At 40.4% G+C, this 14,048-nt stretch overlaps 1 protein-coding gene across 12 annotated transcripts in view; it reads right to left on the reverse strand.

Moving 5' to 3' along the window:
• NEO1 (neogenin 1) overlaps window positions 1-14,048 on the reverse strand; it is a 598,116-nt gene that overhangs the window by 177,851 nt on the left and 406,217 nt on the right. For all 12 annotated transcript variants that reach the window (XM_029574457.1, XM_029574458.1, XM_029574456.1 and 9 more), the window contains exon 7: window positions 12,772-12,892. In XM_029574457.1, the coding sequence (XP_029430317.1) occupies window positions 12,772-12,892 (121 nt within the window). The remainder of the gene's footprint in view (window positions 1-12,771; window positions 12,893-14,048) is intronic.

Consider the following 14,048-nt stretch of genomic DNA (forward strand, 5'->3'; position numbering starts at 1 on the left):
TTGAATTAATGACTGGAAGGCGTACAGTAAGCAAATCCACAGCTCTCATGCTAAACTTTCAAAAGGGAAACTTTGATAAAATGAGAAAAATTATTAGAAAAAAATGAAAGGAGCAGCTACAAAGGTAAAAAGTATGCAAGAAGTGTGGTCATTGTTAAAAAAATACCATCCTAGAAGCACAGTCCAGATGTATTCCACATATTAAAAAAGGTGGAAAGAAGGCAAAACGATTACTGGCATGGTTAAAAGGGGAGGTGAAAGAAGCTATTTTTAGCCAAAAGATCTTCATTCAAAAACTGGAAGAAGGATCCAACAGAAGAAAATAGGATAATGCATAAGCGTTGGCAAGTTAAATGTACGATATTGATAAGACAGGCTAAGAAAGAATTTGAAAAGAAGTTGGCCGTAGAGGCAAAAACTCACAGTAAAAACATTTTTAAATATATCTGAAGCAGAAAGCCTGCGAGGGAGTCAGTTGGACCGTTAGATGATCGAGGGGTTAAAGGGCACGTACAGAAGATCAGGCCATCACGGAAAGATTAAATGATTTCTTTGCTTCGGTGTTTACTGAAGAGGATGTTGGGGAGGTACCCGTAATGGAGAAGGTTTTCATGGGTAATGATTCAGGTGGACTGAACCAAATCACGGTGAACCTAGAAGATGTGGTAGAACTGATTGACAAACTTAAAGAGTAGTAAATCACCTGGACTGGATGGTATACACCCCAGAGTTCTGAAGGAACTCAAAAATGAAATTTCAGACCTATTAGTAAAAATTTGTAACCTATCATTAAAATCATCCATTGTACCTGAAGTCTGGAGGATAGCTAAAGTAACCCCAATATTTAAACAGGGCTCCAGGGGTGATCCGGGAAACTACAGACCAGTTAGCCTGACTTCAGTGCCAGGAAAAATAGTGGAAATTGTTCTAAACATCAAAATCACAGAACATATAGAAAGACATGGTTTAATGGAACAAAGTCAGCCTGGCTTTACCCAAGGCAAGTCTTGCCTCACAAATCTGCTTCACCTTTTTGAAGGAGTTAATAAACATGTGGATAAAAGTGAACTTGGATTTTCAGAAGGCATTTGACAAAGTTCCTCATGAGAGTTTTCTAGGAAAAGTAAAAAGTCATGGGATATGTGGCGATGTCCTTTCGTGGATTACAAACTGGCTAAAAGACAGGAAACAGAGAGTAGGATTAAATGGACAATTTTCTCAGTGGAATGGAGTGGGCAGTGGAGTGCCTCAGGGATCTGTATTGAGACCCTTACTTTTCAATATATTTATAAATGATCTGAAAAGAAATACGGCGAGTGAGGTAATCAAATATGCAGATGATAAAAAATTGTTCAGAGTAGTTAAATCACAAGCAAATTGGGATAAATTGCAGGAAGATCTTGTGAGCCTGGAAAATTGGGCTTCGAAATGGCAGATGAAATTTAATGTGGATAAGTGCAAGGTGATGCATATAGGGAAAAATAACCCATGCTATAGTTACACAATGTTAGGTTCCATATTAGTTGCTACCACCCAAGAAAGAGATCTAGGCATCATAGTGGTTAACACATTGAAATCGTCGGTTCAGTGTGCTGCGGCAGTCAAAAAGATATAATTGCGATGGAGAAGATACCGAGAAGGGCGACAAAATGATAAGGGGAATGGAACAGCTCCCCTGTAAGGAAAGACTAAAGAGGTTAGGGCTTTTCAGCTCGGAGAAGAGACGGCTGAGGGGGGATATGATAGAGGTGTTTAAAATCATGAGAGGTCAAGAACAGGTAGATGTGAATTGGTTATTTACTCTTTCAGATAATAGAAAGACTAGGGGGCACTCCATGAAGTTAGCATGTGGCACATTTAAAACTAATCGGAGAAAGTTCTTTTTCACTCAACGCACAAGTAAACTCTGGAATTTGTTGATAGAGGATGTGGTTAGTGCAGTTAGTATAGCTGTGTTTAAAAAAGGATTGGATAAGTTCTTGGAGGAGAAGTCCATTACCTGCTATTAAGTTGACTTAGAAAATAGCCACTGCTATTACTAGCAACAGTAACATGGAATAGACTTAGTTTTTGGGTATCTGCCAGGTTCTTATGGCCTGCATTGGCCACTGTTGGAAACAGGATGCTTGGCTTGATGGACCCTTGATCTGACCCAGTATGGCATGTTCTTATGTTGAACCCACAAAACCAAACACAATTGTAACACTGGTAATTGATTCATATAAATCAATATTGCCAACTATATGTAGGCCCCTCACTCTAAGGGTCTGTCACCATCATACAGACTCCTAATTAGGTATAGGGCCACCTTGCTTTAATTATAACGTTTTTAACTTTTTTGTAATTTTTTCTTTTTTTTAAAATGTCAAGCAAAATGATCGATGATGGGCATTAAATCACCGCTGTACATAGCACAAAGGTGTCAAACGATACGAGAGGAATCGCAATACTCATCTGTTGTTGCCAAATTTTGGCTGGTGTCCCTCTCCCCGACACGCGCGTGTTTCGAACCCAAAGTTCTGCCTCAGGGGGATATCCTTCTGTATCTGAAACTTCACGAATTACCCAGCTTCAAACCGCGATTTGCCTCCTTCATTCTCTCAATTTTTTGGCTTTTTTTAGAGCTGTCTTCATTTTTCGGCGGCCAAGTCTCGCCGCCCTTGTATACAAGGGCGGCGAGACAGCTCTAAAAAAAGCCAAAAAATTGAGAGAATGAAGGAGGCAAATCGCGGTTTGAAGCTGGGTAATTCGTGAAGTTTCAGATACAGAAGGATATCCCCCTGAGGCAGAACTTTGGGTTCGAAACACGCGCGTGTCGGGGAGAGGGACACCAGCCAAAAATTTGGCAACAACAGATGAGTATTGCGATTCCTCTCGTATCGTTTGACACCTTTGTGCTATGTACAGCGGTGATTTAATGCCCATCATCGATCATTTTGCTTGACATTTTAAAAAAAAGAAAAAATTACAAAAAAGTTAAAAACGTTATAATTAAAGCAAGGTGGCCCTATACCTAATTAGGAGTCTGTATGATGGTGACAGACCCTTAGAGTGAGGGGCCTACATATAGTTGGCAATATTGATTTATATGAATCAATTACCAGTGTTACAATTGTGTTTGGTTTTGTGGGTTCACGAATAAGGTACGCTGGAATACAGTGTGTGAAAGGGTAGAGGTTTATGTTCTTATGTTGTTCATTTAACAGTTATTTAAATGGTTTAACATTCAATATTCACAGGAGGAGAAGATTCATTTAACTTAACAATGACACACAAAGGACTATGGAATTTCAATACAAATGGTGCAGGCTCCTGAAGCAGTGGTGGCCCCGATGGGGCCGGCAGCTCAATAACTTGTAGGGCTCATCTGACTGCCAACCGCACCCTGCGCTCTAACTTCTCCTCGAATGCTGCCGATGACAGGACAGCCTGAAGAGGAGGCGGCGGAGGCAGAACCTGGTCTCCCTCTGAGCCTGGCACCGGAACCGGTGGGGACCAACTTGGGCCCTTAGCTTCGACAGATGTTGATGCTTCATCAGTGCGGGGCCACTTTGGGTGCATCTTTGATGATGCCTTCCTGAGCTTGGAGTCATGAGAGGAAGATGACCGATGGCTGTGCTTCCTCACTTTCCCACAATGCTTGGCCCGGTCTTTCCCCAGCATCGAGGGTGATGGCAATGAACCAGACCTAGAATGGGAAAAAATAGGCATGGGCCAATCCCCAGCCCCAGCTCAATCTGGGGAACTAGAAGAAGAGATGGCAGGACAGGACCGGTACCTATTGGGTCCTCTTTGCTCTTAGGAGTCAATGCCCCCGATACAGAGGGTGAGGGCTCTGACGTCTTAGGCCCAAACAACTTCTCCATCTTATCAATGCATGCATGGCGATCCTTGGGTGTCATCTGGGTGGAAACACTCACTAACACTCCCCCGTCTGGATCTATACAACAAGTGTCCCAATACTTAACAATTCCACTACCTAACAATCCCAGAAACTAATACAATCTCCTCCTGCCAAAGACGGACTACTTGGTTTTTGATGGACCCGAATCATCAGTATGTTAGATTACAGTAATTTAAAATTTTGTCTATGTTTATGTTGTATGCAATTTTAATTGAATTTAATTTTAATTTATATTATTTATTCACCCAGTTCTTCATTTCCTTGTTCTATGTAAGACACCTGTGTTATGTCATCCTAAAGTTATATGTAAACCGAAGTGATTGGTAACATTGTTACCAGAACCTCGGTATATAAAAAATGTTAAATAAATAAATAAAAAGAACAGCTGCGCACATCTACAATGCTCCCAGGCACAAAATACAGACTTCATGGGGGTCTGTGATGGACATAGCTTGGGGGCACTGGCGGAACTCAGATGACAGCACCGAAAAAAGAGACAGACAAGCAGTCGATGGCCAGTGGCCACTGGGGGATGGCACCATCAGTGACTGACCGCAGAGAACGGGAACTTATTGCGACACCTTCTAAGGGCCGGAGAATGATCGAGGGACCCGGTGAGAGAAGAAAACCGAATGAGACTCGATTGGAAGTTTTCCAAAGTAGAAAATATACGCCCTCCACCTCCACAGAAAAACAGAGATTGAAGAAAGACCCTACATGAATGCATGGATAATGGCATGTTGGGCATGCTAAGTGCACTTGGAAACTTTGACACAAGTTTTCTGTATCGGACTCTATCTGATGATGTCACCCACATGAGAGGACTACCAGCCTGCTTGCCCTAGGAGAATTTCTAAACCTCTCAAGTTCTTGAAATTTCTGAACACAGATCTCCCATGTGTCCAATTTTATATTTTAATTCTAAGGAGAATTTAATTTTCTTATGCCTCTGATGACAGAGTATAGCTGTACAGTTACAGAAACACAGACAGAGAAAGGGATTCAAACAAAAGCATGAATGTGAGCAATTATGAATTATATGATTGTGATGGGACACAAACTAGTCCAGTTGCCTTTCTAACATGGATATATTGTGAAATTTTGTTCTATTTGCCTGCATGTTGAATTTCTTTGCATAAGCGTAGGACAGAATTGTTGAGCAGCACAGGCAGTACTGGTTGATTCTGGAGTTACTAAACTACATGGCTGATCAATTGTAAGATCAAAACTATGAGCTGAGGACCACCAAGCAGCTCAGCTTAAGGAGCCTCTTACAGAAGTCACTGTCAAAAGCTTTGCTGAAATCCAAGTAAACCACCTCCAGCAGACCTCTCCTTTGCTCTAATTCTCTCATCACCTAATCAAAGAAATCAGATTTGTTTGACATGACCTCCATCTGGTAAAAACATGCTGCCTCAGATCCTGCAACCCACTGAATTGTACATATTTTACTATCCTTTCCTTTAATAGATTAATTGACTCACTACCAAAAACAGGGTACCTGCAACAAAGTTTCCAACCTTCTCCCTACTACCATTTTTTATTTCACATAATGCCTAATAGAAATTTCTTTAAGCATTGTGCAATATAAAATCTCAAACCAGACCCACCCCAAACCTACCCAACCACCCATCAACCCTTTCCATAAATTTATACATATATTTATTTTTATTTATTTAGCATTTTTCTATACCAACCTTCATGGTTAAATACCATATCAGATTGGTTTACATTGAACAGGGGATATAACTGTAACGGATGGAACAACTTTTTTATAATCAGAGAAACAAAAGTTACATTTAACGAGGACCGTAAACTTGGAAGCTTAAACAGCTGGAAGGAAAGGCCTGAAGAGGGCATTAAATTAAGAACAAGAGCTTCATAATGGAATCCGGTCTAGTGTTAGATAAATTATTAGAGGGAGTGCTAATGTAAATGAAGTACTTAGAGGAGGAGCGGAGTTCCATTGCTCGTGAGCAGATTAATCATCTAATGTGTGTCCAAGGGATCCGGGAAGGCTTGGCGGAACAGCCAAGTTTTGAGTTTTTTTCTTAAATGTTAGGAGGCAAGGTTCCAGCCTGAGTTCTGCGGGGAGGTTGTTCCAGATGGCTGGGCCTGCTGTCGAAAAAGCTCTCTCCCTGGTTGAGATGAGGCGCGTGGCTTTGGTTGGAGGGGCTTGTAGCGCTCCTTTGTAGATTTCTCTCATTGGTCTGTTGGAAGTATGGAGTTTGAAAGGGATTTCAAGGTCGAGATGAAGGTGATTATGGATGGATTTGTGTATTAAAGTTAGTGATTTGTGTAGGACTCTGTGGTTGACTGGTAACCAGTGTAGGTTTCGGAGGATGGGCGTAATATGTTCTTTCCGGTTGGTGCTGGTTAAAATTCTGGCACGGCGTTCTGTATCATCTGTAGTGGCTTGGTAGTTGAGCTGGGAAGGCCGGTGAGTAGAGCGCTGCAGTAGTCTATTTTGGCAAATATCAAGGATTGAAGAATTGTCCTAAAGTCATGGAAATATAGGAGAGGTTTGAGTCTTTTTAACACCTGTAGTCTGTGGAAGCAATCTTTGGTTATGGTGTTGATCATATTCTTTAGATTAAGGTGGTTGTTGAGTATTACCCCAAGATCTCTTACATGAGTATGGGTGAGAAGGTAGTTGTGGTGGGTCTGTGACAGGAGGTTTTCTTGGTTGGAGGAAATGAAGTGGAGTTCAGTCTTAGCGGCATTGAGGACCAAATTTAGACTGTTGAGGAGGCTAGTGATAGATTGTAGGCAGTTGTTCCAGAGCAAGAGAGATTTGGTAATGGATTCTGTTATGGGAATCAGAATCTGAACATCGTCTGCATAAATGTAGTGAATAAGGTTGAGATTTGTTAAGAGTTGGCAAAGGGGGAGGAGGTAGATATTGAAAAGGGTGGGAGACAGGGAGGATCCTTGGGGTATGCCAAGCGAAGAATTTGTCGACGGTGATTCTTTATTGTTGATCTTGACCTTAAAGCTTCTGTTACTAAGGAAAGACTTGAACCAGTTGTGGACTGATCCGGATATGCCTATGTCTGATAGGCGATTCAGGAGGATGGAGTGGTTGACAGTGTCGAAAGCCGCCGAGATGTCTAGGAGGATTAGAAGAAAGGAGTGTCCTTTGTCTAGTCCCTTAATAATATGATCTGTTAGTGAGATGAGCAGAGTTTCTGTGTTGCGTGATTTGCGGAAACCATATTGGGAAGGGTAAAGTATATTGTCATCTTCTAAATAATCTGAAAGCTGTATGTTAACCAGTTTCTCTGTAAGTTTGGCTAAGAATGGTAGATTCGAGATGAGGCGGAAATTAGCTAGTTCGCTAGGGTCTAAATTACGTTTCTTAAGGAGGGGTTTAAGGGAAGCGTTTTTTAGACTGTCTGGGTACATTCCTTGGGTTAAGCAGCAGTTTATGATGTTGGTCAGGGGTCCAGAGATTGTGTTTGGGATAAGTAGCAGTAGCTTGGAAGGTATGTTGTCTGTTGGATGGCTGGATGGTTTCTGCCTCTTAAGAATGGATTCGATCTCTTTAGTGGAGGTTAATTCGAAGTGGTCGAATTTGGCTCCCTTAAGCGTGTGGGTGTTGGTGAATAAAGCGAGGGGGTTGAAGAAAAACACCCCATCCAACAATAACTATTTTTGTCTTAACACAACACATATTCTCTATATAACAACTCCTTCCTGGCTGACCTTACGTCATACTGAATCAAATCAAAACTGAAGAATAAAGGCCCTAGTCACAGCCACGAAATCTCAAAGGCTTCTTCAAATAGCCAGTTTTTTAGTTTCTGAAACTTGAGAAAATCCCCCTCTTGGCAAATCAGAGAAATATAGTATATTCTACAAAATCAACAGGAAGCCAAAATACCACTCCAAATCAAAAATCACTGCATACAAAGAGTCCTTACTCTGGAAGGAGAGAGAAAGTATTGGTACTCTCTGTTCAAAGACTGTTTTTACCAGTTTGGGACAAATTTCCTGCCCATTTAAGGATACCCTGATCACATGGGAACTCCATTAACCAAACCCTGGAGGGTGGATGCTTCCCTTGTCCTGGTATTAGGAAACCCATGCACAAATTGAGGAAAGAGACTGTATCACAAGCCACTGTGGTGCTGAAGGTTAATTTGTTGTGCCATTTACCCATCTGCATTATCAGTAAAGATATTTTTTAGACACTAATCTAATAGTCTCCAGTGTTGTTCTTTGACATGAATAGTACTCACAGTGAAAATGTAGTACCTCTCTCCCAGGGATTTGGAAAGACACGAGAGGTCACCCCTAGCATTCTGGACCCTGAAAGAGCAAATCTTTCCCCCCCACCAACAAAGGATCCCGACCCTGGGGGGAAAGAGAACAATGTTAAATCTAGCCAGGAGTTATTCCAGCCCTGAAAAGACTAGAGATGTGAATCGGAACCGGAATCGGTTCGGTTCCGATTCAAATCTTATAATTTTTATCATCCGGCCCGATTGGTTTTTTGTTATCGGCTGCGCCTGATCTGATAAACAAACAACCCATCCCGACCCTTTAAAACTGACCCCTTAGCCTCCCCCACCCTCCTGACCCCCCCCAAAAACATTTTAAAATTACCTGGTGGTCCAGTGGGGGCGCCGGGAGCAATCTCCCGCTCTCGGGCCGTCGGCTGCCACTAATAAAAATGGCGCCGATGGTCCTTTGCCCTTACCATGTGACAGGGTATCCGTGCCATTGGCCGGCCCCTGTCACATGGTAGGAGCACTGGATGGCCGGCGCCATCTTTAAAAATGGCACGGGCCATGGCGCCGGCCATCCAGTGCCCTTACCATGTGACAGGGGCCGGCCAATGGCACGGATACCCTGTCACAAGGTAAGGACAAAGGGCCATCAGCGCCATTTTTATTAGTGGCAGCCGACGCACCCCCACTGGACCACCAGGTAATTTTAAAACGTTTTGGGGGGGGGGGGGTCGGAAGGGTGGGGGAGGCTAAGGGGTCAGTTTTAAAGGGTTGGGGTGGGTTGTTTTTTTTTTTTAATCGGACCATCGGCGCCATTTTTATTAGTGGCAGCCGACCGGTCCCGGGGCTTCCACTGGACCACCAGGTGATTTTAAAACATTTTGGGGGGGTTTGGGAGGGTAGGGAAAGGTAAGGGATTAGTTTTAAAGAGTCGGGGTGGGTTTAGGGGTTGTTTTGGTGTGCCGGTTTTCCCGCCCCCCCCCAAATAACTCCCATTAGTGGACACAAACCCGATTAACGAATTTTCACGATAAATCGGGTGAATTTCTATTGTATTGCACTCTAACGATTTTTGACGATTTAAAAAATACACTGGGCAACAAATTTTCACAAAAGTCATGTTACGGAAATGAAATTAGTCAATTCTTATACATTTCCATGTGCTAAACACGAATGTGACTGTGAAAATGCAAAATTGGCTCTAGTTTTTTTGTAATATGCAATAATATAATTACATCTTGAACTGTATGCCAATAGCTCACTGGGCAACAAATTTTCACAAAAGTCATGTTACTGAAATGAAATTAGTCAATTCTTATAAATTTCCATGTGCTAAACATGAATGTGACTGTGAAAATGCAAAATTGGCTCTAGTTTTTTTGTAATATGCAATAATATAATTACATCTTGAATTGTATGCCAATAGTAGGAGACCTACTGTTAATACCATTTGAAAAATGAAGTCATAGACTATGTCTTAGATTTCTTTGCTGGTCTCTTTGTACACCTGTTCGGGAGCATCTCTGCGGAGTGTCCAGCAGTAGTCAGCCAGCATGAATATTTCAAATGCTCACCCTTTCTGACTGGGCTTCATATAGTACACTGCTGACGTCAGCTTACTCAGCAGCAGCATGGCAGTAGAACTGCATTGCATCAGAAAATGATGTAATAAACTCTGGATGATGTGTGCATGATGGTATTATGCAATATGATGCAATATTACATCATTCTAGGCTTATTTACAGTCCTACTGGATAAATTTACATGACTAAACATAGAAAGTGAACTATATTAAATATCTTCAAAACGAGAGCCAATAAAAACTTTTCATGGTCATATTCCTGTTCAGCACATCAAGATACTACAGAGTAGGACCTTTTTAGGTTAGTAACACTTTCATTGTTGCCCAGTGATATCGGACGATATTTTAAATCGTCAAAAAACGATTCACACCCCTAGTAGAGACTATCATATCTTTTATGGCCCCACTGGAGTGCAGTAAAGTCCCTGGGGTGGGGTTACATAAGGAAATCTTGAGATACAGATCTTAAGATTGAAGAGTAAAAAAACAGTCAGGTAAGTGGGCCCATGATTATGGAAGCAACTATATATAATAGACAGCAGTTTGAATTTGATTTAGTACTGGTTAGCCAATGAAGTTAATGCAACACCAGGGTGATATGATCATTAACCTTGCAATCCATCACCACTCTAGATCCATTTTGGATCAACTGCAAATGTCTGAGTGCCATTCTTGGCTATACTTGATATAAACCACTGAGGTAATCAAGGTAACTAAGCATCAACGCATGCATGATAGCTTTCAAGTCCCTTACATTTAATAAATGATGTAACTTACTAATCATCTATAAATATCAAAAGGACATAAGGACACCTGCTGCTATCTGAGATTGAATAGATAGTTAAGAGTCCAGAAGCACATCTAAACTGCCGACCACTTCTTTACTATTCAGATCAACACCCAAAATAGTGAGAGTGGTCCCAAGTATTTGATTAGTCCAACTCACCAAAAGCAATTCCAATTTGTCAGGATTCAGTTTTAATTTATGATTATATAGCCAACTGGCTATCGCCTTCAAATCACTACTGAAATTTTTTATAACTCATGATTGATTGGAATCCATATGGACCACATCTGCCCTTCTCTAGTCTGGCAGGGTTAGAGAAGGCTCCAAAGGCTGATTGGACAGATCCTTCAATGGACGCGCCAGAACTTCTCTGAGCTCCTTTTAATATCCTAGGATATAACCCATCCAGGTCCAAGGCTTTCTCCACTTTCAGTTTTTCTAGTTCCTCTCCAGAAACCTCTCTCAACCATTAGTGATCATTCTCCAATCCCTTTCAGTGAACATTGAACAGAAGTATATGTTAAGCATTTCTGCTTTTTCTTATCCCTTCCACACATTTTCTAATCTCCTCTCAGTCTTACAATTTCACTTCTGTTCTCTCTCTTTCACCTGAGGGTTTGTTGCCTCACTTTATCTTTTTGGCTGTTTTTCCTTCACTTGAGTTTTGTCATCCTGAATTATCTTCCTGCAGCTTAACTAGATATTTGTCCTTGTGTTTTGGTTTGTTTTTTTTAGAATCTTTTTATTATAATTTTTGTCCTTACTTTTTCAGTCACTTCTTTGGAAATCATATATTTCCTTTACCCCATACTTTTATTTACTTTCCTGACAAAAATCTGTTGCCCTTACTATAGCTCCTTTTAATTTAGACCACTCATTTCATTTCACTTACCTCCTCCTGTCAGTGACCCTTTAAGGTACTTTCTCATTTTACTAATGTTGGGATTTTTAAAATTCATGATTTTGCTTTAATATGTGGATATTTTCTGCTACATGAAGTGAAGCAATCTTGTACAGGGTGCTTATAATAGTGAAGATTTTTATTAAGGGACCATGTTTCCAACTACAAAAATGCAGATTTCTTTTTTGAACCGAGCAGTTTTCTCCTGCTCATTTGGGCTTCCAGCTCCTTCGGGATCCTGAAGCCATGTGCCTTCACTCGCAGGATTTTGCCTCTCTTATATAGCCTTCTCTCCCCCAGTGAACCTAATCTGGTCACTGTAGTGACACTTCTTAGCTGGGGGCCATGCATCAAGACTCCATCTGAACCCATGCCATCATGAGCTCTAAATCCAGCAACTGAGAGTCACTTTTGGGCAATGACCACAACTCCTTCCACCCTTGGGGGCTGTGAACACTGCTTCTACAGAATCCTCAACTCCAGCTGATTAGGGGAGTAAACTGGGAACATTCTGCATTGTTGATGCACAGCATTATTACTAAGCCATAGGACTAGGCAGATTTTAAAAGCAGCCACAGGACCCATACTCCTCAAAATTTTGCCTGGTCTTTTCTTAGCCTACTCCTACGTCTCTTGATTTTACACCCATGCCTCCATTATTTGTATACAATTTTTGTTTTCTGGAAAATAGGTTACCTATTATGGTCACTATATTAAAATTCTGCTTCTCTGTGGTCATGCTTCACATGCTCATGCTATACTGATACTTAAGATAAATCAAGGTTGTATTTATCTAGCTTTATGATATTAATCAGATTTACTTAGTTTCACAATGGGGCATGGGAATAGATTTGTATAAAAAAGTAATTTCCTCTTCCAGACGTTTGAGAGGCTCTTTTTATTGCAAATATATGTTTTAGACATCTCCCCTAAGTTTATTTCTTTTTCTGATAGAGTTAGCAGTGGAATCAACTTTCTCCTTTATAATAAGTAAATGATTTCTAATGATAGAAATGACAATTTACTACAGGATGAAACAAAAACAAAAAGATGGGTTCTATGGAAGAGGTTGTTTTTATTAATAATAAAAGGTGAAGAGAAAACTAAAACATCTCAACCTTTTTTGTTAATTTTTGTTATATCTAAATATTATTTTCTGTTTGAAGGTGCCTATTTTGAGGTCCATATTCATGAAAGAGTTTTTGCTATTGATATTAAATTGAAGGAACTCCATGGCAAATAGAGTAATCAGACTCGGTGCCTTAGAATAGTACATTTGCTTACCATTAACATTAGCTGTATAGACATCTTGAATTACGACATTGCAATAGGATCCCCCACCACTGTGTCCCAGTTTACCCTTACCATGCTCCAGGATTATCAACTGGGCTCCAGCCTGAGCGTTCCCAACATCGTTTTCAGCAATGCACTGATAGAATCCCTCATCTGATTTCACCAGTCCCAGAACCTGTAGGTTATGCTCTCTCTGCATAGAGAAAGGGGAAACATTATAACATGAAGATGCATTACAGAAAAAAATGCATATAAAACCTAAGGAGGTAATTTTCAAAAAAGAGTTATGCGAGCAAATGTAATATACTATCATATAGTCCACATACGTGCATAAAAACCTATTGACAATTCAATGGCATATATACTGTAGCAATTTTCAAAAGCTCACTTACATGCATAAAGTACATTTACAAGTGTAAAACCCTGTTTTAAGAATATAAATCATTTTGAAAATTACATCCCAAGTATATTAAGTAAAGAATAATGCCCAATGGAAGAGAGAAGACTTATCAGACAGATAAGCTACCATGTAGATCTTGAGTTGGAAAGCCAAAACAAAAAGAAGGAAAATGAAACAGTAGTAGTACAAGGGCACCATATTAGTGAAAAAAAAAATACATAAAAGATGAAACTTTACTTTCTCGCCTTACTTTTTCTTTGGTTTTGTTATTTATGGCATATATAACAAATTACAAAGCAAGAATCCTCAGATGTTTCATGTATAAATCACTTTACAGCAACTGCACTACTTCTCCCATTGGGTGTGAAGGGCAAGGGCATTGGCTGACATTACAAAAAAAATGTCAAAGCTCTGTCTCAGAAAAGATGACAGTAAGACCAGGGATTTCCTTTTCTTCTCGTGAAACTGGACTGAAGGATTCCATAGGGCTCTTTCCCATATTACCCAGAAAGTAATCCCAGACAAATTTTATTTGGGATCCATAGGGGCATGTAAACTATTCTGACAACATGTCTATATAAATGTATTTATTTATTTATTAAATATTCCTTGGGGACTGTTCCGGTAGTCTAGTTTAAGGAAGAGGTCTTTCAACAGGTCTACAGATGATATGCTATTTGAAGGCAAAACATTTATTCAGTGCAAAAGCTTATTCAACTAGCTTCATCCTTGCAACTCACTTAGATGTGTTTTTACACTTTGAGAAAGAGTACATTCAGTGCAAGTTGTCCTGTTTTCAAAGTTGCAGATTACAATCAGAAAGCCCCAATGATAGTGGTTGTGCGGTATAAAAAAAAAGGGGAAAATATGAGAAGTTAGGGAACAGTGATAAACACCCTCTGAAAAATTCCTCATCCTTGACTGCATCAATATGAAGGAACCTAGCACC

This window comes from Rhinatrema bivittatum, chromosome 13 (genome assembly GCF_901001135.1).
Source record: "Rhinatrema bivittatum chromosome 13, aRhiBiv1.1, whole genome shotgun sequence".
In the NCBI taxonomy this organism is placed as follows: domain Eukaryota; kingdom Metazoa; phylum Chordata; class Amphibia; order Gymnophiona; family Rhinatrematidae; genus Rhinatrema; species Rhinatrema bivittatum.